Here is a 24466-nt window from a genome sequence, read left to right on the forward strand (position 1 = left end):
ATTTGGTTAAACAATGTGCAAATTATGGGAAAATATACCTACAAACACACAAACATTTAGTCGGACATAAATGAAAATCATTTATCTCCCAAGAATTAACGTTTGATTTTCTCCTTCGAAAACGCTTTGCCACTCTCGCCAGAAAGCTCTGTTATTGGTGTGCCATAGCTCTGACAAAACCCTCTCGCCACCAACTATCGCAAAAGGAGCTTACAAGTCAGCGGTTGGCTTTTTGCTGTTATTGTCATTGCTCTCCTCGCATTCATACATTTTCATTTGTGCAGCAACAGACAGTTTTCGATGATGTCAAAATGACTGTGTTGCCAGAAATTTTAATTTGTGACGGAAAAGAGGGATTGTTAGTTCATCGGTAATATGTATGAATTGCAATCGAAGGGGTGTTAATTTTAAAGCCGGGTATGCACCTTCAGCGAAATTTTCGGTTGCAGCCAAGAAATGGCAGCAATATCAAAATATGGCCTAATCTAAACGATATCCAACAAAAAGGTTTAGAGGGGTATCAAAACGCACTGTTTCAAATTTCACCCAAATCGGATGAAAAATGCTCCTTTTATATAGACCGACCGGGAGATCGGTCTATATGGCAGCTATATCCAAATTTATTGCCTCAAGACTTTAAGTAATGAAATTGGTCTATTCAGCGGCTATATATAACTAAAATCCGATTTTATGAGATCAGAAGGTCAGGTTTATCCGGTTTAAAGCTGGTACTGACAATAGATATTAAAGCAAAAAAAAAATTGCTGATTTCATACAATAGGACATTCTACAAGTACTCTGTTTATAGTGAGGAAAATGTCAAAATATTATTATAGTGGCAACACTTAAAACTATTGCCGGCATCATTTAAGTTTGTTTCATTGGTTTCATTGGTTTCAATGGTTGATATTTCTTTATTTATTTGAGAGCAAATATATAAATAGAGAAAACAATAAGTGCAGATAAAGAGTGTTTTGGTATGGAAACAAAAACATTTGATTGCTGTCAAATTTCGCTGGCGAAACAATTGCAAATTTCAGCGGCTATTCCGAAAGCAGAATAGAATACCAACCCTAAAACGGTAAATCGCTTTATACATCTCTGAGATCTGATTAATTTAAAAATTTTGAGGTATTAGATGTAAATAAAAAATTTTGTTGTATTTTTTTATTTGTAAATCACTTTAAAGTTTTAGGTTCGAGGAAAGGTTGGTCCTTATCCGGCTCGCCTTTGTTTATGCCATTTCTCATAGAAATGATCTGGTAACCCTTTGTTTAGGGTCAGTTTTTATGGCTTATCTTTGTTGTTCTTGTGTGCGCTCTCATTAGCTTCGTTGCTGCGTCCGTTATTTATACAAAACAAAAAACAAATAAATTTCGGTACCAAGCCACCGCAAAGCTTTTAGACAAATTAGTCAATCGGTGTCCGACCGAAACGAAAGATCTCTCGCTTTCCCTAAAAAGAAAATTTGAAATTTTCTTATTGCCATAGAACCTATACTATTGAATAAAATTAGAAAATTAGAATTTAAGAAGAAAAGAAACAAGTGCAACTTACGAATAAAAAAACATATCGAAAAAAACTCATTAAAAGCTTCTAATTTTCAAAAATTTAAATATTAATAAATATTTTGCGAACTTACTACGTATTTACGACGAACTAATAACCATTTATATCCTTACGGTATTAAACGAATACAAACGCACCCCCACTAAAGAAGAAGAAGAAGAAGAAAACAAAATAACAGTTAATTGAGGAAATAATTGACAAGTGGCATCATCAATCATTGTATTGTAGTATAAAGTTCTATAACAAGAAGAAAATAAGGAAATAACGAAAAGTATTTACAAAAAGTGGAATATAATCCAATTGAAAATATCGAGCAAACAATTGATCCCGTCAAGAAATCGAATTGATAACGTAAGAGTGAGCAAGTTAAATGAAAAAGTGACGTCACTTCCCGCAACGAAATTTTGTTATTAGTAATGCACATTTTTTCACAATAAACACTAGAATAGATAAAACCAAAGGATAAATACATATGAGTGTTCTAAAAATCTATATGTGCACAGTAAAGAAAAAATAGCAAAAATATTCATATGTATGTGTATACATGTTATTTCGATTGCGGCCCATATGTTTTGTGAATTGAAGAAGCAGCGCTAAACGAAAACAATTTGGCTGCAAATGATTTGGATTATGGGTGCATGAGTGTCATCAACACCACCACCTCTAACCAAACAAGTGTCAAATGAATGAAGTGTCTGTCAATCATTTAATTAATTGAGACAACGAATGCCAAAGTGATAAAGAGTGCCATAGACTGTATTATTGGTAAACAAAAGGGATTATCAATATCAGGATTCAACAAGTGTCGGTAATTATGTTCAAAATGTTCTTCTTTCATTGCAGTATTTTTTTTATTTGTTGTCAGCAAATTATTTTACAAAATGCTTGGTATTTACTAACTGTATCAGATAAGAAATATAATTTGGAGGGGATTTTTGGAAATGAAAAGTTTGGGGAATACACAATTTCACACTCTTGAAAATGCAGGCCATCGTGGTGCAGAGACTAGCATGTCCGCCTGTAACATCGAACGATTGAGCTCAAATCTAGACGAGAACATCAGAAATAATTTTCAACCTTTAGGGTTGGTGCTCTATTTGGCTTTTCACGGAAACAACTGTCAAAAATTTGAAATGAGACATGTTTTTTTTAGGTTAATAACCTAGTTTTAGCAATTTGGCACAATTTATCCTATTGTAATATGATGTCACGATTTGGTTACTGGTGCAGAAAATTTGGCGTAAATGTATTTAAGTTAATAAAGATTTTTTGTCGAAGTTTTTCAGCTAATGCTGGTGACGTTTGTAAGTTATATAGATAATAAAATGCTTCACCATGGGACTCGGCATAAAAAAGGAGGAGGAGGTAATAGGACTGGTGCAGCGATGGCATGTATTCGCTTGACATTCGCAGTTGGGTTTTGATAGAAATTGTAGCTAAGCCTTTTCCACACGAAATGACTTCGTTTTAAGCTGTCGGCTGGCTGCGAACTCAATGCACATCTTATTTCTTACTTCATGTAAGCTATATCTTTCACATTCTTGAATATCTGTAATTAAAGTCCTCTTGGTCTTTAGACATTCGCCCATCTGTAAATGCAATGTCTCTGTAAAAAGTAAGAATATGTTATTAATTTTTTTTTAATTTTTTCCCTAATCGTACCTAAAATTACCCCTCAGACCAGGGGGTCCCAAACGGGTCCTTGGCCCTCCAATTGAAATGAAACCGAATATAGGGAATATGGTAATTAAATTAAAGGAAAAAAAATTAAAATGAGAGTCCCCCTCTTACTTAATAGAATGTTCATGGGAAAATATGTATGTATGTCCTTTCCACCCTGAGTTTGGGAGGCGTCCTTTCAATAATTGGTGTTGTATATGCATAGTAAAGAATTTTTATAAAAAATAATCAAAAAATTCCACAAACTGGCCCTTGCCCACCGAAGTGAGAAAAAACCAAATAGATAAATAAAAAAGATTTTTACTTATAATTCATTTACAAAGTTTAAATAATAACATTTTTGTTGTTGGCATAAATTTATAACGAATGATTATGATTAAATTATGATTATGATTTAATTTTTATCTCTGTGAACATTTTATTGATATCTTTTGCGTTTTTTATTGCTCAAATTCTTTACAAATTAGTTTTCGGTAATTCAAGGTATTTATGAAATATTTTCCGAGCTGTGTAAAATTGTTTCCATTAAGTATCATATAAAACTCATTTATATTCAGTGAGTTTTTTCCAACATATTCTTTTCTTTTATATGCTATATAGGGCATAAGCCTATAAAGTGATAAGTTGTCTCAGGTACTTGTAAATTGCAAATGGCGCAGTTTCCGTCTATGTTATATTTGCAAGCTCGTGTATTTAGGTGGGGGAGACCGCTTCTGGCGCGAAAACCAGACGTATTAGTCTCTGGGAATCCATATCAAGGAAATATAGAGGAATATTATACTGAAGATGTGGGTAGGGGTCATGGAATTGAGACGCTAGGCTCTATTTTCGCCAAGGATTCTCTCCCGTCTTACAAGATCGCATAGTATAGTATCGTGCATTATACCTAATTCCCCACCCCAAAGGTTAAAATTGATACTAATACTTAGTTCGGCGCCTAAATTAATTCCAAGAAACACCTGTTCCAATAGTCTCCTCTGCAAGCACGTGAGGCAATCTGTTATTTGGTTAGAAAAGAATCTTATTATTATACTAGGAAGCCCAGTTTCAATATGTGACATATAGTTGGGTGAATTGCTGGGTAGGTAAACCTGATCCTCTACTTGATAAAAAAAACCTGAACCTCTACCTGGTCATATTGTTCATACCACATACTTGGGCTCCGTAAAATCTTATTACAAATCTGGATTCTTCCGTTGTGAATGTAGTGGAGCCACGTGGAGTTTATTGCAATTTTCGCAAACTGTAGCTGGTCCGAGAGATGTTTCTTGAAAGACAGGTTATAAGTGAGATTCATACCCAGATATTTATACTCATTGACAACTTCTATGGGACCAGTAACATAATACCATGCCAAACTTCCGCCAATTATTTGGATTTATTATATTATTTAGATTTTGTTAAGTTTAGACTTAGGTCCCAAAGAGAGCAATATTCCCAAAGCGCATCAATCATCGACTGTAATTCCACAGGGGAGTCCGATAAAAGGACTATATCATCCGCATACATCAACAGCCTAATTTCTACATCTCCAATTCGAACACCCCTGGGTAAAACATCGGGTAGGTCAATTATATACAGCGTGAACAAAACTGAACTCAGTAAACACTATTGTCTAACCCCCTGAGTGACCTCAAAAGGCTGAGATAATGATTAGCCAACCCATACCTGACTCGTAGTGTCGCTATATATAAGTCCCAATTCCTTCGTAGGAAGGGAATATGGTAATTAATTTTAATGGAATTCTTTCGTAAAACACTAATATAACAAAAAATGGATTCCTTAATTAATAATTAAAGTCATATTTTGGAAAGAATTTTAATAAAAACTAAAAAATTCCCAAAACTTTTTTAAAAAAAAAAAAAAATATTCTAAAAAATCGCTCGATTTAAAAAAAAATATTTATCTGGGGCTTTTTTCTGAAAAATATTTCAAAAATTGAGTGAATGGCGCATTTTAGAAACAAAAATTTCTAAAAATGTTCTGTATCATATTTTCAAAATAAAAATTTCGAAAAAAACTCACATTTCTTTTATTTTTTATTCATATGTCCACTCTAAACTAAATTTCTTTCCCCTTAAGACTTTGCTTTTTGCGATTTTTTTTGTGATTACTTTTTTTAGATAAAAAACTTGCTGATTTCATTCGGTAAGACATTCTCCCATAACTTATGAAACCATTCTCAAAAAAGTTTTAAATTATCAGTCAGGTTCTAGTGTTGAGACTTTGTAGTGTTTCGAAAAAGTAAAACAGTACGTAATTCCGTAAAACACGTGTTTACAACTGCTAAAAGCGAACATAGTACCAGTCATTAAAAAAACTTTCCCAAAAGGGGTTAAAATTCGCAAGACCCTGAATTAACACTTTCGTCTTTTTTCCTTTTTTTATGATAAATTTACTTTAATTTGAGAACAATATTGCCCAAATTCCGTACAATTTCACTTGGGGGAGAGGCCCCCTAGCCCCAAAGCAAAACTTTATATGCGTGTTCCTGGGGTTGTTTTAGAGCGGGTCTGCAAAAATTAGATTTTTTGGCATTTACCCCGTAAACTACACTTCTATGTATACTAATTTCGTCATTCCGTTGGTAACACTTTAACATTTTTTGCCCATGAACATTCCATTAAGAAACTGGAGCAAACTTCTCACAAATCAATGAGTGCTGTCCGATTTAATTTTAAGCTCAATGATAGGGGACCTGCCTTTTATATCTGAGTCCGAACGGCGTGCCGCAGAGCGACACCTCTTTGGGGAGAAGTTTTTATATGGCAAAGTACCCGACAAATGTCGCCAGCATTTGGATTTTTTTGATGTACCTGCCAGGATTCGAACCCAGGCGTTCAGCATCATAAGCGGGCATGGTAACCTCTGCGCTACGGTGGCCTCCACAAGGTATATATATTTTTGATCGTCATGACATTTTAAGCCATCTAGCCATATCCGTCCGTCCGTTCGTCTGTCGGAAGCATGCTAACTTTCAAGCTGGGCGCTTGAAATATTGCACAAATATTTCTTATCAGTGTAGGTCGGTTGGGATTGTAAAAGGGCCATATCGGTCCATGTTCTGATATAGCTGCCATATAAATCGATCTCCCCTTAGACTTCTTGAGCCTCTTGGAAGCGCGATTGTTATCTATTTAGGCTGAAATTTTGCACATGTCGTATTAGTAATACTTCTTACAACTGTGCCAAGTATCGTCTAAATCAATCTATAACCTGATATAGCCGCCATATAAAATGATCACCTGATATAACTTATTGTGCCAAGTATGGTCAAAATCGGTTTATTACCTGACAAAGCTGCTATATAAACCGATCTCCCAGTTTGACTTATTACTCGATTTGCCTGAAATTTTGGAGGTGATATTTTTATACGACTTGTACGGCACGGCAAGTACAGTCCATATCGGTCAATAACTGGATATAGCTCATATATATTTGAAAAAGTCTTTCTAAGAACTTGACAAATGTTATCAATGGTGGAGTGTATATAAGATTCGGCCCGGCGGAACTTAGTACGTTTTTACTTGTTTTTCTTGCTGATTTCATTCAGTAGGACATTCTCTTATTTCTTATGAAAAATTTTTCATAGAAGTATTATTTTATCATTGAAATTTTTGTAACTGTAAAAAACATGTATTTTCGCCTGTGAAAAACAAACATAGTACCTGCCTTTACAGACAGCAAAAACTTTGACATTTGAAAGTATAAAGTTGTCAATTTGGCTTAATGCTCATTGATCTTGTGTTGCCACCTGGTTGGTTAATTTACTTTTTCAGAGATTTCAAAGAGAGTTTTGTTAAAATAAGTATCTCCGTAAAAATTATTAGTTTTCATTCTACTTCTATTTGGCCATGGAATCCCATGATTACATGGATTTCATTTAATTTAACTTCATGGGTGAGTTATTTTCTATATAGTTCTTACTCAAAATTAGGTCAAGTTGAAATATTTCACTCACTTCAACGTTCATGCTTCACTGAAATTAGTCATTCTAAGAAATTTTCAGAATTATTTTTACATACTTTTTTGTTGCCGTAAAAAAGAAGCCAACAGATTAACATTTCCGCATTTTCATTGTTTTAAAGTGGACACGTGGAACTTGGCATTTTGGGAAAAATGCCAAAATATATCATTTATGGGATACCACTAAGATAAAAAAAGGCTTAAAATGATAAGTGAACATTGGTGATAAATTTTATTTTAAGTTATGGATTTCGGTAGTTTTGATTTTTCTAACACACACACACACACATACATTGATGTATTTATGTTGGTGTTTACTTGGATTGGATATTATAAAAAATAATTCAAAAATCTTAACATAATTTATGTAAGTCTAGATAGGGCAAATAGCATATGTAATTATTTTTTAAGTCTTTTTTCAAAAATATAAAAGTAAATTAGGCACATCAAAGGTTAATTTGTTTTAAGTCTGTTTATAATAAAAATATAGTTTATATGGTTCGGTAAACCAAATTTTAGTATAATTTGCTATTTGAAGAAGAACAGTTAGGTTTAGAAAAACAAGCAATGAATTCAAATTTACTTTTCGATATTAAAAACTTTTGGAATGGTATTGATTAATTTAGCCCTTGTTAAGCATGTTTTTATGACCTTTTTGGCAGTTGTCCGATGTCATTATGAAAAATCAAGCGATGCTGTCATGATAACATTTGCGTTTCCTTAACAATCTAAATGGTGTGTTTTATTACTCATTAAACAGGCAAATAATGCGAGTTTCTTAAATCAAAAAAGCATGCTTCTTGTGTTTATGCCTTTGTACATGTTTCTAAATTTAGTTTGAGTCAAATAATTCAAATTTGACACACCATATGTCAGATGGGCCATCTTTGCCAATTAGTCACCTCATCGTCTGAGGCATTGTGGTTTATTTTGTTAAATTTACAATTCGTGGGGGATGAGTACATACCTACTCTGCTGAGTGGTGTATTCAAGTTTGGGGGAGATAAGGCCCCTCCATTCGAAGCTGTGTAATGATATACGAAAAAAATCCTTAGATATTGTATATTATTTCAGGAATACACTGATATAAAAAAGACGTTATGCACCAATGTTGTCATTATCATACACAGTCGTTGTTGGTATTATTGTAAACAAGCGTGGATGATTTCGTGAACACGCGTTGTTGTTTCATACACTGAGCGTTGTGAACATCATCCCTCCCAAATGTGTAGGCATAGCAACCTTAAGTTTCAATGATTCCAAAAAATTGCTCGGCTGTGGTGCTATGTTGTAAGGCGTTTGTAAACAATCAATGAAATGGATCGATCACAAGTTCGATACTCAGCAGCATAAACACATTTTTTGTCCAATACACGTTGTCAGAATGTGAACGATTTATTCTCAAATACTGTTGTTTGTTTATGTACATTTGTGGATGATCGGATAACATAAGTGATTCACTTTAATGAACAAATGTGGCCCGTTTTGCAAATCTAGCCACGCCAAGTTTTAAGATTCTGTCATTTCAATGAGAGCTGTCAGCTTCGTTGGGTCAATGCTAAGGGTCCTATGGCTCTAGCTAGTAGACAAAATCTAAAATTGCCTATGAACATTCCATTAAGGAATTGGTAGTAAATTCACATTTCAATGAGTGCTGTCCGCTTCAAGTTTTAGCTCAATGATAGCTGGTAGACAACTCTATCGAAATTTCGTTATCATTAGTAAATAAGTGAAAAGGCATTAAGTTCGGCCGGGCCGAATTTCGGATACCCACCACCTCGGGTATATATGTCAACCCCTTTTTCGTTATAATCCGATGAAAATTGGATAACTTATGCACCCAAATTCGGCACTGACATTGAGTGGTCTTATAAATAGAAGTCACTGTTGAATTTTATATTTCAAATTTCAACAACATCGGGTAATAAATAAAGCTTTTATGAGCTTTAGACCCTTAACCGGCATATCGGTCTATATGACAGCTATATCTAAACACAGTCCTATTTTTATCATATTTGGGTCGGATGGCGGGTGGCCTAAAACTACTCACTGTTTCAAATTTCAGTGAAAATGGATAAAAAAATAATGCTTTTATGGGCTTCAGACCCTGTATCGGGAGATCAGTCTATATGGCAGTTATATCTAAATATAGTCCGATCCAAACTATATTTGGGGCGGATGTCGGGAGACCTAAAACTACCGACTGTTCCAAATTTCGGCGAAATCGGGTAATAAATAGGGCAGACCCTTTATCGTGAGATCGGTCTATAAGGCAGCTATATCTAAATATAATCCGATCTGAATCATAATTAGGTTTTTCCAATTAAGTTAACATTTGTTGTTTAAATTTCACTAACAACGCAACAATATGCCCTCCTCACAAAAAATAAAAAAATTAAGGTATTTAATCAATTTTTTTCAATAAAAACTTAACAATGAAAATACTTTTTTTTTACCAAAAAAGTAAAAACAAAAACCATTTTTTTTTAATTTTTTGCCTTTAAAACTGTACAACTTTTAACAGTCATATAAACCGATCTGGCTTCTTGACTTCTTAAGCCTCTAGAGGGCGTTGTCTCCAACACTCAATTCAATTAGCATAGCAATTTTTTTCTTTTACCCTTTGTTTGTCTAAAAAGAGATACAGAGAAAGAACTCGACAAATGCGATCAATGCTGGAGGGTATATAAGATTCGGCCCGGCCGAACTTAGCACGCTTTTACTTGTTTCTTTTTATTTCACATCTTTTCCGAATGCGGCTTAAAATATTTCAAATTTGTGTATTGATATGACCAAACGCACATGGCAAGCAAGTATGAAAAATGTAAACTATGACAAGTTTGACAAGCTTAATGTCGAAAGTTCAAAAAAAAAAAAAATTGCATGTCGGCTGATCGCTTGGCTTAACATGTGAATACGGAGTAAAAATAAACTAAATAACAAATGTAACAATTTTGGTTCCCATTCTTGCGCAAGATGCAATTAACAGTGGCTAGAATTAGGTCGTAGTCAAAAAAAAAGGTCGTGTTCGAAAAATAAGATTGACTTTCCACGGTTATACATGTAGCCAAGGCGGATTTATAAATGTGGTCTCACGCGAACAGCTGTTATCAGCCGGGCAAGTTTGACGGTATTAAGATGTCAAATTTTTTTTTGCATTCTCTTTGTTGTCATCTTCATTCTCTCATATTCTCTGCTCACATACGCACATGTATACACACACGCACACAAACTTCTTTGAGTGTGTTGGTAAAACGTCGGCCAGCTTGATGGCAAGATGGCAGATTGCACCATATGATTTGTGGTTGTTGTACAAATAAGACCACCTTTAATTGTTTCGCCATGGCATGTAACCTAGTCTTCTAGAAAATAGAGAAGACAAACCTTTTTTTAACAACTCCTACTGGCGAGTTTGCGTGATACCAAACGAAATCCAAACCAGTAAAAAAAAACATTTTCTGCTTGACTTAAAAAAAAATTGTTTTTTGTTTTTCTATTTGTAATAGAAACAGACTACCCTATGGTCTGCAGCCGATTGTATGAATTATTTTAAGATCGAATAAATTTAGCGCAAAATGTTTTAAGGGGTTTCGCAACATTTCCGAAAGCTGGACAGAATACTCTGCTTTAGCCAGCAACCGAATTAAACGCAAAGGTGCCACCAGTGGTGTCACCGTTGCTGCACATTTGTTTTTCCCATTTATTCCAATTTATATACTATCGGTGAAACGGTTATCAGTGACGACGAAAATAAATTTATTAGAATAACATAGCTTATCAATACCTAGCCCAGATTATGATAACCAGGGCAATGCAGGCAACATTTTTTGTGTGTCAATCTCATGGTGTACACGCCCCACAATAATAAAAACAACTAATAACGGTTTCGGTTCTTTTCTTCTTTTGGCAAGAGCGATTGATTTTCGATGGAGTCACCCTCACTGGTGATCCTACCCAAATTCATGAGCCATATTAGCCAGACCATACATTTGTCTGGAGCATATAACCCTAATCTTCCCCTAGGGAATTTCAGATCCTACACAGTTCACAGTACACTTAATGCATCATTTCTTGTCTAGATCTCATAGGCCATATGTAGAGCTAAAGATGAAACAAAATAAAATTTAAAGAGAAGGCCATACCAAATGGGTCCTCAGAAACTATAAATAGCAGAAAACAGAAAAGTTTTCTCCATAAAGGGCCAATCATTTTTTTTTGAAAAGGGCGATTGGGGGACACTTTTTCTCAGGCATTCATATGTGGCCATTTTTAGATTTGTGTGTGTGACGCGGCAATTTGTATTATCTCCAACAGATGTTGCTTTAAATTTTTAGCTTCAAAGGGGGAGGGTGGCGGTGATTTATTTTCGAGAGTCTTATGTCATAATCATCACTCTGCATGGCGGCTTTGCTAGAAAATGTGAAAATCTAAAAAAAGGAAGGGAGGCAATAATGAACTTGAATTTATTTAACATTTCTAGCATTTTGGAATGGATTTCGAGTGTTAACACTCGCAGTGACTAGAGATATGTGCAAACATTTGACAGACATTTTCATTATCCAGCCTTAGAATATGATCGCTTAGTGCTGGCGTATGTATCATGATTTCCAAGTGTATGATGATAAATTTGGGTTAATTGTTTTTAATTGAGATGGATAATTTGTGTATGAGTTATCATGGAACACTGTCACACTGCCACAGCATGGTGTGCTTGCCTTGTAGATTTTGAATAAAGTTGGCCATACAGGTTTTGTGTTACTCTCGTCTCTGTGGCCTTTTGCTAAATTTGGCCAAAACAAGTGCAAACGAAGATGATAATTCGATCAAATATTAGTCGCCATAGTAGACGTTGTTGTCGGCAGCGGAGGCTGCGACGGCGACGGCGGACTTTGTGAAAGCAAAAGCATTTAGAAACTTCAAAAACAGCAGCTTTAAACAAATTTATCTCCCCCTACACATGGTAGAGCTGAAACAAGTTTACACTCAAAAAATGATTTGCAAATAAACAATTCAGAGACTTAAATAATCAGCTTATTCGTATGTTCATAGTGTCATGGGGCGGTTTAACCCATGGTTTAATCCATTTTAGAGCACTAACCCTTTTTGTGGTGCAATCACTATGGAACTTTACATTTAAGAAGCTTTCGGTTCCCTGATAAGTAAAAAAAAAACACTCTGTGTTTTTATGTAGTATAGTAGTTCCGAGAAATCGGGGTTGAAAAAAAAGATAGGACAGACACTATATTTCATATAAAAAAAAATTGAAAAGTATAATATATATATATTTTTTAAATATTCCTCTCTTCTAGTGGATTTCGAAATGTAATAAAATTAATATTTTGACATATATCTCTTTTTCCACCAAAATATAAATGTTGAGCAATCAAAAGCTTTTGATGTTCTGGGCATGAAAATACAAAGTGATGTCCGTTAGGCTAAACATGTACTTGAAGTGTCAAAAGAAGCATTCAAGAGTGTAGGCTTCCTTAAACGGTGTAATAATTACTTCACTCCGTCTGATCTTCTTAACATCTACACCACTTTCATAGACTGAAAATGGATTACAACTCACATGTACGGGCTGGAGCTTCAAAATCATCCCTTGAGCTCCTGGACCGTGTACAGAGGAGAACAATGGCGTTGATTTGGGACAGTAGGGTATCCAACTCTATTGTCTCCCTTGACCATCGTCGCAATGTGGGTTGTTTGGTGCTGTTCTATCGGGACTTTCATGGTGTGTGTTCGTCTGACGTTCGCCTTCTTATTCCTGAAGTAAAGATGTATGTGAGGGATACAAGACATTCCAGGAACTTACACCCGTTTGTAATTGATTGGCCAGCGGACCGCACAATGCATTATAGAGAATGTTCTTATTTCGTCCGGACCGTTTGTATGTGAAATCGACATCCGGCTAATGTTTTTCCCACCCACTTTGACATCCAAAGATTTAAGAAATATGTGAGGTGCGCTCCCTCACATATTTCCACAAGGTAGATTTGTACCTTACTTTCAAATACCATTCATTTCATTTCAAATTGATTATATGTCAGTACGGGTTGTTTCTAGATTGGAGTCCCGCAATATTTTTGAAAATCTCTATCCGTTCTAGCATCAACTAAAAGATGCAAAGAACAAATGCTACCAAGATTGCTATGGGTTTTACTCTTTGATATTGTTGTCACTATGACTTGGCGACTTCCTTGCGCTGTAAAAGTGATCTAAAAGAGTTTAATGAAAAATTTGAATTGCCTCTAGCCAAAATCGAAATATATTTCCATTGCACTCACCTCCCCATGAGTGCTAAAGAGTAGAGAGACTTTCCAAAAAAGAATAATTTTTTTCTCAAAAATATGAAAAGGAAGCTGTTTGTGTTTATAATCATTCGAAGATCATAAAACTCAAGTACAACTATGAGAAATGAGTTGAGGAAGTTACTTAAATTAAGTTTCTAAAGTAAACATCCAAACATCCCCCGAAATTAACTAAAGTCACAAGAGATGAGCTAAGGAAGTTGTTTAGTGATAACAAAATTTTGTTGAGTGCATTGAAGATTTCTTCTAATGTAAACAATAAGCGATTCAATGAAAGCCATTGGTGTATTGATGGCATTTCAATAGACTTGGATTTTGTTTACATTAAACCTTCCCACATTGGCAGCAGAAGCAGCAGCTAATACACCCGCGTTGTTAGTTGATTTCGAATGTGTGAAATGAATTTAGTTGTTAACTTAAATAAAACAACTGAGATCATAAATTTTAATACAGAAGTGTTTGTTGGAACTGTCTTGATGTGTTTCTGCTGTGTGTTGTTGGGGGTTTCAGTGTTTATTGGACGATGTGTTGACGTCAAAAGTGTTCGTTCTAGCGGTGTTTTAGCTCTTTATGGCTCACAAACTACCTAATTCCTAAATGGAAAACGTTTTTCCATTTAAGCAAACATAAAATATATCCCTGTTCAAATTTTAACTTATAGACTCACGCACTCACTCTCTGTGTGTATCGTCTCTCCCACTGCCTCTCATTCTCTGTGGCTCAACATCAATTATTTACATACACACACACACGCACTTGGTTCAATTCTATTGCGCACCAAAAAGAATTCTTCTCAATTTGTCATCCAATGACAAAAGTGGCCATAGAAGAAATGTTGTTTTTTGCTTCTGCTATCAATCTTTGGGAATATTTTAAGATGTACAATATTTTTTTATTTTAATTTAACGTATTTCAACAAGTAAGAACTACTTATGTATAAGTGTTTGTTTGTATACAGTGAGTGGCATAAAAATAATTGCTCAATGGTTTGAGTGATTGCCGTTGAGGCCATTACTAATTTTAGAATTCTTAGTTTGGGCAATTTTAAATAGTCCATTGTTTAGTAAATAATATTCGGCAAAACCTCTGCGTAACTTAGGTATGTTTTTTTACCACATCACAGATGAAAATGAATAAGTGGGTTATGGCATACAGCCAATCAGGGCTTTTGGGAATAGGTCTTCTTTGAGAAGAGGAGTTGATGTTGAGTCCAAATTGTTTTGAAGCTTTAAGCAATAATCGAAATTACATGAAATACTATAATACTCAGAATAAAAAAGAACTCATGCTGACATCTAACTTAAAAATTAGTAACGCTGTTTTTGTTTTCAGTTTCCAAAGAACATTTTATGAAAGATAGGTAATAATTTTTCTATAATAACATTTAAGCTAATTTTTTGTAAGTAAAAATTGCTACGGTTGTGAGAGTGTTGGTTAAATCAAAAATTTGGAAAAACAATTTAATTTGGGCTCTAATTCGACTAACAACAAAAACAGCTGATTTCTTTGTTTTTGCCGGAAGGAATAGAGCACGCTCGAATCGAAAAATACATGTGCTATTTTGAAAAGTGATTTTCATATGTTAGTTTTATTTGTATCACACGACATGTACAACTCTTCATGTGCTAAATTTGTCATATCATAAGACACCTACATGCCGTGTAATAGAGCCTTTAGACCTGACATACATATGTACATATTGATAGTTTATTATAAAAAGGGCCTAAATCGACTTTTTTGTTACAGGAGAAGGAAAAAAATAGACGGTTATAAATCTGTTATTTGCAATGGTATCCACTTGAAATTTTGAGGCAGATTGCATTTATCTCCAAAATAAACAAAAAAACGCTAACCCAATTTTTTATTACTTCGTAGAAGAAGGAAAAATGTTGACTTTGGCATTTTTTTTGAAATCGTTATAAATCTGTTATTTGAAAATTTTCAGGTAAGATTCGTCTGAGGTTTGTCTTCTAGAATAAACAAAAAACCGTATTTTGAAAAAGCTAAGTTAGGCGCTCATTTTACATTAGGCCATCTCTAAGTAGATCATAACATAAAATATGAGATTTCTGTTTGTTTGTTTTTACCACTCGCTGTATATCGCCAAAGTTTTGCAAACCCAATTCGTACTAAAGTGCCCAGCTGCGTTTATGTATTGAGGCATATTAAGAAAATTCTATTTCTATTCAAATATTTGCCATGATTTGGGTCAATTCACACAGAGAAAATCTGCAGATAGCCAAATGAATGCGGCGGCGACTAACAGCTTGATCGGAACATTAACGTCAAATATTTTAGAAGCAACGTTGATGATTAATACGAGTGGGTTATTTTGCCACTGATTGGGTGATTAAGTTTTGTTTAAGGTAAATTATTCATATTTTAGAATTTTTTTTTATACATTATCCTCTTTTATAAAAGATGAAAATAGAAAAATAGTTTCAGTAGGAGATTTTTTTATGTTACGATCTTATGGTCGTAACAAATCTGACATCTGCCGGCGCACCCACAAAACTAACAGAACTGATATGTAAACCGAAGATTTAAGAGTCTAAACCCAATCAAGGAGTCAAGTTGTTGTTCAATGTCGTTGGCCTCTGATGCTGGCGTCTACGGTTTCTTGTTTCCCATAAGAAATGTAAGCAAACAAATTGACGCTGACTCTGGGTTTAGACTTTTACATGATAGTAAAATATGAACATACCTCTAAAATATGGGTCCAAGTATGTAAAGTTCTCCGCATATGTACAATTACCCTCCAGTATACTTATGTTCTTTCGGGAAAATTTGAAACTAACGTCGGTGGCCAAAGTGGCACATTGGTTAAAATGTCCGCCTATGACGCCTTACGCTTGGGTTCGAATCCTGATATTTTCCTTAATGGAATATTTGTGGACAAATTTGCATTTGCAATATAGAACGTATTTTGGGATTTACAATCACAATTTGGACATTTGACGCCAATTGGACATGAATGCGACAATATGGGAGTCAAATGAAAAGTATTGGGAGGTTTACTTAGGGTGGTTTCCCACCTCCGAGATCCCATCGATAAGATGGTTATTTATATACCTATTAGGAAACAAATATGGTACACAAATAAAATGTTATTGTCTGAAGGGGAAGACTAACATTTAAACTCTTAGAGAAGTGTCGTGTAATAGTAGATAAGTTACCAAACAAGACAATCGAAATTTACTACTTCTTACTCCCAAGTGGAGACAACATAACTGTTTAAAATATAGGCTGCCATACTGGTGACAACAGATGATTGGCTGAGAATAACATGAGCTAAGATATTAGGGGTCTCTTTCTTCCAGTTGTGCCTGAACATCTTTACAGCCACGTCATCAATTCAATAAGGGATACAAATGGAAAGCTTTTGCTATTATAGTAAGAAATGTTTATCCAAATAATTATTTGCAAAAGGAGTATGAGTCTTTTATTTAAAATTTAGGCCAAGCTTCAAAAAAAAAATTCGTTGTAAATGGCCGAACCAACCCCACATATTATCAAAAGGACTTGGGGACTTATTATAAGAATATTATACGGAAATGAAGGATATACAGGTGTAGAGTATGACTCCATATTCCAAATTTTGGGTGCATGTGTGGTCTAAGATGGGTTAAGTTTCAGTGATTCTCTATATCCTCAAAATATGCATATACACCTATCATGGAACAATAGGTATTAGGGAGAAGAGAAAGAATTGTTCATACAAAGTTGGTCACATTTGTCTTGAAGGTAACTTCATCCTCAAAAAAAGATTTGAAGTGGTCGACATAAACATAGAACTAGAAAAAAACCTTCACGGAGATGTAGAGGCTAAGTGGACGGAAACCTCAAACCCCCAAAAAATACCATAGTGGACATTTAGATCGAACAAAGATCGTATAGGACTCAAACCAACGACATTTGAAGCACCCATGGGTACCGTCAAATTTCGTACTTTCCCTTTTACGCAAAAGGGTTTTCAATTAAAGTGATTTAAAGATATGAACAAGTAAAATGCTCCACCATGGATAGCATAGTTCTTTGCCCGGTATCTCTTTATAGGCAAACAAAGGATAGCGGATAATATTCGCCATGCTATTAAAGCTGTATCATATTATGGACCGATTCGGGCCATGCTTGGTTTGGGACCATAGTACTGGTAGTGGAAGTCATTGAGCAAAATTTCAGCCATATCGGATAAGAATTGAGCCCTATAGGGTCGGCACGTATATTGAAGATCATAGGAGAAGTCATTGTACAAAATTTTAGTCAAGTCGTATAAGAAATGCGCCCTCTAGAGGCTCATGAAGTTCGGTTTATATGGCAGCTATATCAGGTTATAAACCAATTAGACCATACTTGTCATAGTTGTTGGAAGACGAATCAAAACACTTCATGCAAAATTTCAGCTAAATCGGATCAAAAAATGAAGATCCTAGTTCGATATATATGGTAGCTATATCAGGTTATGAACCGATTTAACCATACTTAACACAGTTTTTTGAATTCATAAAACAACACTACGTGCAAAATTTTAGCCAAATCGGATAAGAATTGTGCCCTATAGAGGCTCAAGAAATCAAGACCCGAGATCGGTTGGCCCAAAACATAGACCGATTTGGCCCATTTCCAATCTCAACCAATCTCAACAAAATTTCAAGCATCGACAGACGGACATGGGTAAATCGACTTGGAATATCAAGACGATCAAGAACATGTATGTACTTTGTTGGGTCTCAGATCAATATTTCGATGTGTTACAAAACGGAATCCTATGGTGGAGGTTATTAAAATACCAAAAAGTAAAATTTTTTAGGTACTTCATAATGTAATGGAAGGCGTATCGGAGCGCGTTGGGTCTAGCATGTTTTACATAAAAATGAATTTTGACAAAACCTTCTTTATAAAAAATTTCGAAAAATGTTCTATTTTTTACGAAAATTAAACTTCTAAAGGTTTTGGAGTTTGGGTGAAATTATTTTTAATTTTTTTAAAGTTTTACTAAGAAATTATTATATATGGTGAACGTAACGTTGATAGTAACGATGAACAAATCTTCTCTCCTTTCTTTTATACATTCGCGATTTCTTTCCTTTTCATTATTTTTAAGCACATCCTTCTATAAGCGTTCGCTTACGTAACGTTAATTACACAACAAGCCAACAACTTCTATTTTTACAATTAGCCATTCCTCAAGTAGTCGTCTCTTTTACCAGCCAGCTAAAATGCAATTTCCTGAATACATGGGCCAAGGCAACATTAGTGTACCAGACTAACCTTGAAATTGGGTGTTTTCCCCATTGATTAGCAACCATTCACCATTCAAATTGTAGCTGTCAAGCTACATAAATGAATGAATTTGGTAATACTATTGAGAATAACTTTGCTCGCCGTGGTGGCTGAGTGGGTGAAGGTGTTCCGCACTGTGGTAAACAATTTCACCACCATGGAAGTCATGTCATTTCGATAACGTGTCAGACAATCCACAACCACAAATTATCTGACTCTGTCTGACGCACTGGGGTCATAAATTCTGCCATTCAATGTATTATAAATAACAACAAAAAATGTTCTTCTCCCATTGTTGTCGACACTGCTGTTGTTGTTGTTGTTAGTGCTTTTCTTGTTGCTATTGCTGCTGTGGGCACTGCTACTCTCGTGCTTTTGTTGTTGTCATCGTTGTATCATCGGCTGATAAGCTGAATCGTCTGAATTTAATAAAAAAAGCTTTTTTTTTTGCTCAAAAAAACCAACGTTCATCTCTGAATGCATTGTGGTCGAGTTTTGTAGATATTTGTGGATGGATGCTTGGTCGAGTGCGAATGCAAATCCAAGAACAAGTGCCAGAAAGTGAGTGTTGAATGTTTATAAGGCTCTTCCGACGAGAATAACTTACAACGCCTTAACTATGGCATGGATTGCACAATTTCGTTTATTAACCAAAAGATTTTGTGGTCTTGTTTATTTGTTCAATGGCACCTGTTGATGGGCCCTTTGATTTATAGATAATAATTTGAAAAACGAATAAAAAAACTTAAATCCAACATCATTATTATGCTGAAGTGTTGTTATAACAATCTGGCGTAATTTATGTAGCGTACAGGAGAATTTGGAAATATGCTCAAAGGCAAGCAGTTTTAATCTTATGACTAAGAAATTTTGTATATTTTAACCATAAACACCAAATTCAAACCCTATAGCTTTTGCATAACTCTTTGGTTTCAAAACATTTATTTTTCCTTAATTTTCTCTCTTCTACTTTTGTTGTTTTATTTTAATTTTTGATTTTGTAATTTTCCTGTAAAAACCAATCAAAAGAATTTAAAATCAAAAGTTGTTTCGTTTGAAACTATTCCTACATTTATTTATCCGCTTAAAATTGCATTTTATTGGAATATTTTTAATATCGTCTATAGAATAAGTATGTATAATCAGACGGTAATGTTACACTACCTTACTAAGTGCACCTCAATATTCACATTTCGCAAGCAGTGATGTCAACAATTTACCAACAAAAAACGTAACCAAAATTGTAAAAAGCGTAAAAAAGAGGAGAATTTTGTGTAAAAAGCACTAACTGAAATTTTGGACATTTTGGCGAATAGGCGTATCATTTCAACGAAAAATATTTGCTATCGTAGCTTTTACTTATTCCAGTAAAAAAACCCAGAAAATCGCATTAAGTGAGCGAATTGGATGTTTTCGTTTGACCGCCCAACTTTGATTTAGTTGACCCATCAGATCGTCGAAATTCAAATACTGGGCTGAGCCTCAGAAAATAAGTTCAGTTGACAATTTCCTCTCGTAAATGTTGCCTACATTGGTTATATATTAAGACATTAAAGACTTGTCTACGAAGAGGTGTCGTTAAGCTGGGTTTTGTTTGGAAAAGTTCAAACCTACAAAAAGGGTAAAACTTACAAAAGGGTGCATTTTTTTCGTTTGGCACTAGATGGTACCTTTTCGGGTTTTTGGTGACCTAAAAAGCACCAAATCTAGTGCCCTAATCTTCTATTGGGTTACCCAAAAAGTAATTGAGGATTTTTTAAAAGAAAATAAATGCATTTTTAATAAAACTTAGAATGAACTTTAATCAGATATACTTTTTTTACACTTTTTTTCTAAAGCAGCTGATAACTGACAGAAGAAAAAATGCAATTACAGAGTCACAAGCTGTGAAAAATTTGTCAACGCCGACTATATGAAAAATCCGCAATTACTTTTTAGGCAACCTAATATTAATGAATCCTGATTCAGCAAATGGAATACAAAGTTTATGCTGTATACGCCAATCGATTCAAACATCTCTGTTAAAATAAAACATCTCCGTTTTATGTTAAAATGCTTTTTTAGGCTGATGACTTAAAAGTAGAAATTAGGCACATATAATCCTAGTGTAATATGATAGCACGATTATGCTAGTGCAGAAAATTTGCCGTAAATACGTTTAAGTAAATTATGATATTTTGTTGAAGTTTTTCACAACTAAAAACAGAGTATCCTGCTTAATAAAAAAATAGTTTTGAGAGTTATTAAGGCGAAAAGTCGTCGCGTAACTTGCCGGTAACAAGAAGTGAAAAGGTCCCATGAACATTGACGATATCAAAATGTGCCAATTGAAATTGCCACAAATAAAGCAGGGTATTCTGTTCAGCTTTTCATGCGTAATACTGTCGAACTCCATATAAAAAAACGTCGGCGAAATTTAAGAGAAACGCTTGAAACCATCATTTTTGTTTGTTTTATTGGTTTCAATGGTTCGTTTTTTTATTTTTTTTTTTGCGAATTAATATTAAAACATTAGCAGATAAAAAAGTCTTTGGTATGAAAATAAAACAAATGATGACTGTCAAGTTTTGCCCTTGAAACAATCAAAAATTTTAGCGGCTATTCATAAAGCAGAATAGAATACCAACCCTAAGAAAAAACATATACAAAGAACGAATGTAGAAAAAAAAACGTTGACATTCTTAATGGCAACAATTCGAAAACCTTTTTTCGCGAATCCTGATTAGAAGACAATAACAAGTAGGAACGTGCCATGTTAGGCCGAATCCCATACATCCTTCACCATATATAGAGTTAGGATGGAGGTTTACTCTCTCTACAGAGCGCAATTCTTATTCGCTCTGCTATCACCTTCAATATCTATGTTAAGTATGACTCAGATCGATCCATAGCCTAATATAGCTCACATATAAGAACAATCTCTCGATTTGACTACTTAAACGAGTACAGAAAGCAATTCTTATAAGAGAAACAGTGCAAAGAACTTGCCAAATGCGCCCCATGATGGAGAAGGGTATGGAATGAGAAAGCGAGTTTAAGCGAGTTTTTCTTTGAATCCGTATAATAATAAGTAAAAGCGTAGTAAGTTCGGCCGAGCAAAATCTTGGGAACCCACCACCATGGATTCTGTTAAAAATGTATTTACATGGGAGCTATTTCAGGTTATTGACCGATTTGCACTGTACTTGGCACAGATGTTAAAGGTCGTAACAGGACACCTCATGCCACACTTCATCCAAATGCGATAAAAATTGCGGCTTCCAGAGGCTCAAGAAGTCAAATCGGGAGATCGGTTTGTATGGGAGCTATATCCAAATCTGAACCGATATGGCCAATTTGCAGTCCCCAACGACCTACATCAATATCAAGTATCTGCAAAATTTCAAGCTACTAGCTTTACGCGTTCGACCGCAATCATGATTTGGACAGACGGACGGACATGACTAGTTCGACTCAGAATGTCGAGACGATCAGAAATATATATACTTTATGGGGTCCTAGATCAATATTTCGAGTTGTTACAAACAGAATGACTAGATTAGTACACCCTAAACGTATGGTGATGGGTATAAAAACACAAATGTTATATGGGACTCTAATGTAAGGTATTTGGGAGCATTGTTCTGATCTGAAAAATTTTGAGTTTTTATAAAGCAGCAAACAAGTGGTCCCCAAAAATTAAATCTTAATTAAATTTTCAAAAAAAATCCAATTTTTATATTTTTTATAATTTTTTTTTTTTTTAATTTTGTTTTTTATGTATTAAAAATGCTATTAGTGGCGAATTTTCTGTGAGTATCTAAATATCAGAATTCTAAGAAAATGCCATTTTATTTTCAACGCCTACCCTAATTTGCTGAGATGTTTATCTAAAAATGTATATCTCTAATTGGATTTTGCGTAAACTAATTGGAAACGTGTTTGTATTTGCGAAAGATGATTTCGCACAAACGGCGTGCATGATAATGCAAATATTTGCTTTAAATTGTATATTCATTTCGCTTTTTCTGAAAATGGTAATGTTGACTATAGACATGAACAATAAAAATATGCATAATGGGAACACCCTATATACTATGTTTACATGGCTATATCCGTTCGCAGGCTTTTACCACCCACCAACGAATTGAATGGATGATGTATTGATTATAATTCATTGTAAAAATGAGAACATCGTTACTGTTATTGTGGCTCTGCCAAAGATTTACATTAAAGTGATGGTGTGAGTGTGTTGATGTTGGAATGGTTGCCACATTTTTGCATGCAATTCACACACATGCCAAAAGTCATTAACGCCAGGGGTCGCCTTTCGTCGCTAAAGGATAACACGAAGTAGCGGAGTAGTTTAAGTGCAACATAAATTCGGTTAAGCCACACCTTTGTGTCACTAATATTACAAACCACATTTTCCTTACTGGGTTAGTGTGGCGTGTGGCATTGTCTATCTCGGAAAAGGGAACACAACTGAGGTCATCATCATCATAGTTATTTATAATTTTTTTGTTTGTGGCTTTTGTTGAGAATGAAGAAAAAAACACAAAAATTCAAAAAAGGGTGTTTCCTTTTATTTCGCAATTACTTTTAATTAAACTAAAAGCTCAAGTGCTCAATGATGACGGCGGACATGATGAACTCTCACTACCTCCAACTCTTGAGAATGTGAAAACCATTACAAAATGTGTGTGGAGGTCAAGAGCTTTTCCGAATTTTCAATTTGAAATTTATTTTCGAGAGGAAAATATATTTTTGAAAATCATTGAATTTTGCTCATTTTCCTCTGACAAAGGCAGAGCGTATTCAAATATTTATGGCTATATGCTCTTTTCGGGTATAGGCATTCAACAAGAATACATAAGAAACGTGTATACCAAAGAGGGTTATGAAAATAGAGCTACAGAAAAGAAAAACTACAAAACAAAATGTATTGCACATGTAAACTCATCGGACTTACTGTGTCTGGGTCTTGACTTCGTAAGGTAGTTTCCCTTTAGCTTTGTATTTCTTTTGTCATAACCCTTTAAACACGCACCTACATACATACAAAGATCTCTATGGGTGATTGTGGCCATATTTCAATGGCGTCGTGTAAACGAGTTGTGAAATGATTTCATTGCTGCCCGACCTTGTGATCGCAAATGATGATTCCTTTTCTTTTTGGTTTATTGCGAACTGCGATTTGGTTATAACACAATCCAACAAAATGCCCAACAGAATAAGCAAGCGTATATGGGGTAGAGGAAAATTGAAAAAGCGTGCTGCTTAAAACATTTTTCCTTCACCTCTGGTTTTTTACATAAAATGTTTAGGCGATTAGCGAACATAATCAAAATGATTCGGTTGGAGTGGCAGTATGTTAAACACCTACGACTTATTCACAAAACTTATTGAAGTTCTAAAATAGGTTTATTTGAAAGTCCTATAAACGACATCTGTCAAATAAACCTGTATAAAATCTTCATTAAGTTTTGTGAAGAAGGCCGTTAAACTATTTTGGTCCATGTGATGGATGGATTTTGACTCATTCGTCACAGAGGCATTTGCTTTGTTTGCTTTCTTCTAAAACGTATACGTAATACTTGAAATTATTATTAATCATTCGCATAATGTGTTTGCATTTAAGAAATAGCATTAATTTAAGAAAAGGAAATATCCTCTTA

The 24466-nt window shown here is 34.6% G+C and overlaps 2 protein-coding genes across 4 annotated transcripts in view; one reads left to right on the forward strand and one right to left on the reverse strand.

Annotated features, from left to right (window-relative positions):
• The first annotated feature begins 1407 nt into the window (after positions 1-1407).
• Positions 1408-24466, forward strand: part of LOC106081582 (ras guanine nucleotide exchange factor R) — a 153255-nt gene continuing 130196 nt past the window's right edge. For all 3 annotated transcript variants that reach the window (XM_059363642.1, XM_059363643.1, XM_059363644.1), the window contains exon 1: positions 1408-2377. The gene's annotated coding sequence lies outside the window, so the exon portion shown is untranslated. The remainder of the gene's footprint in view (positions 2378-24466) is intronic.
• Positions 4169-24466, reverse strand: part of LOC106081583 (uncharacterized) — a 34286-nt gene continuing 13988 nt past the window's right edge. The window contains exon 3 of the mRNA XM_059363645.1: positions 4169-4246. Coding sequence (XP_059219628.1) covers positions 4192-4246 — 55 coding nt within the window. The 3' untranslated portion in view covers positions 4169-4191. The remainder of the gene's footprint in view (positions 4247-24466) is intronic.

The sequence above is a fragment of the Stomoxys calcitrans genome, chromosome 2 (assembly GCF_963082655.1).
Source record: "Stomoxys calcitrans chromosome 2, idStoCalc2.1, whole genome shotgun sequence".
In the NCBI taxonomy this organism is placed as follows: domain Eukaryota; kingdom Metazoa; phylum Arthropoda; class Insecta; order Diptera; family Muscidae; genus Stomoxys; species Stomoxys calcitrans.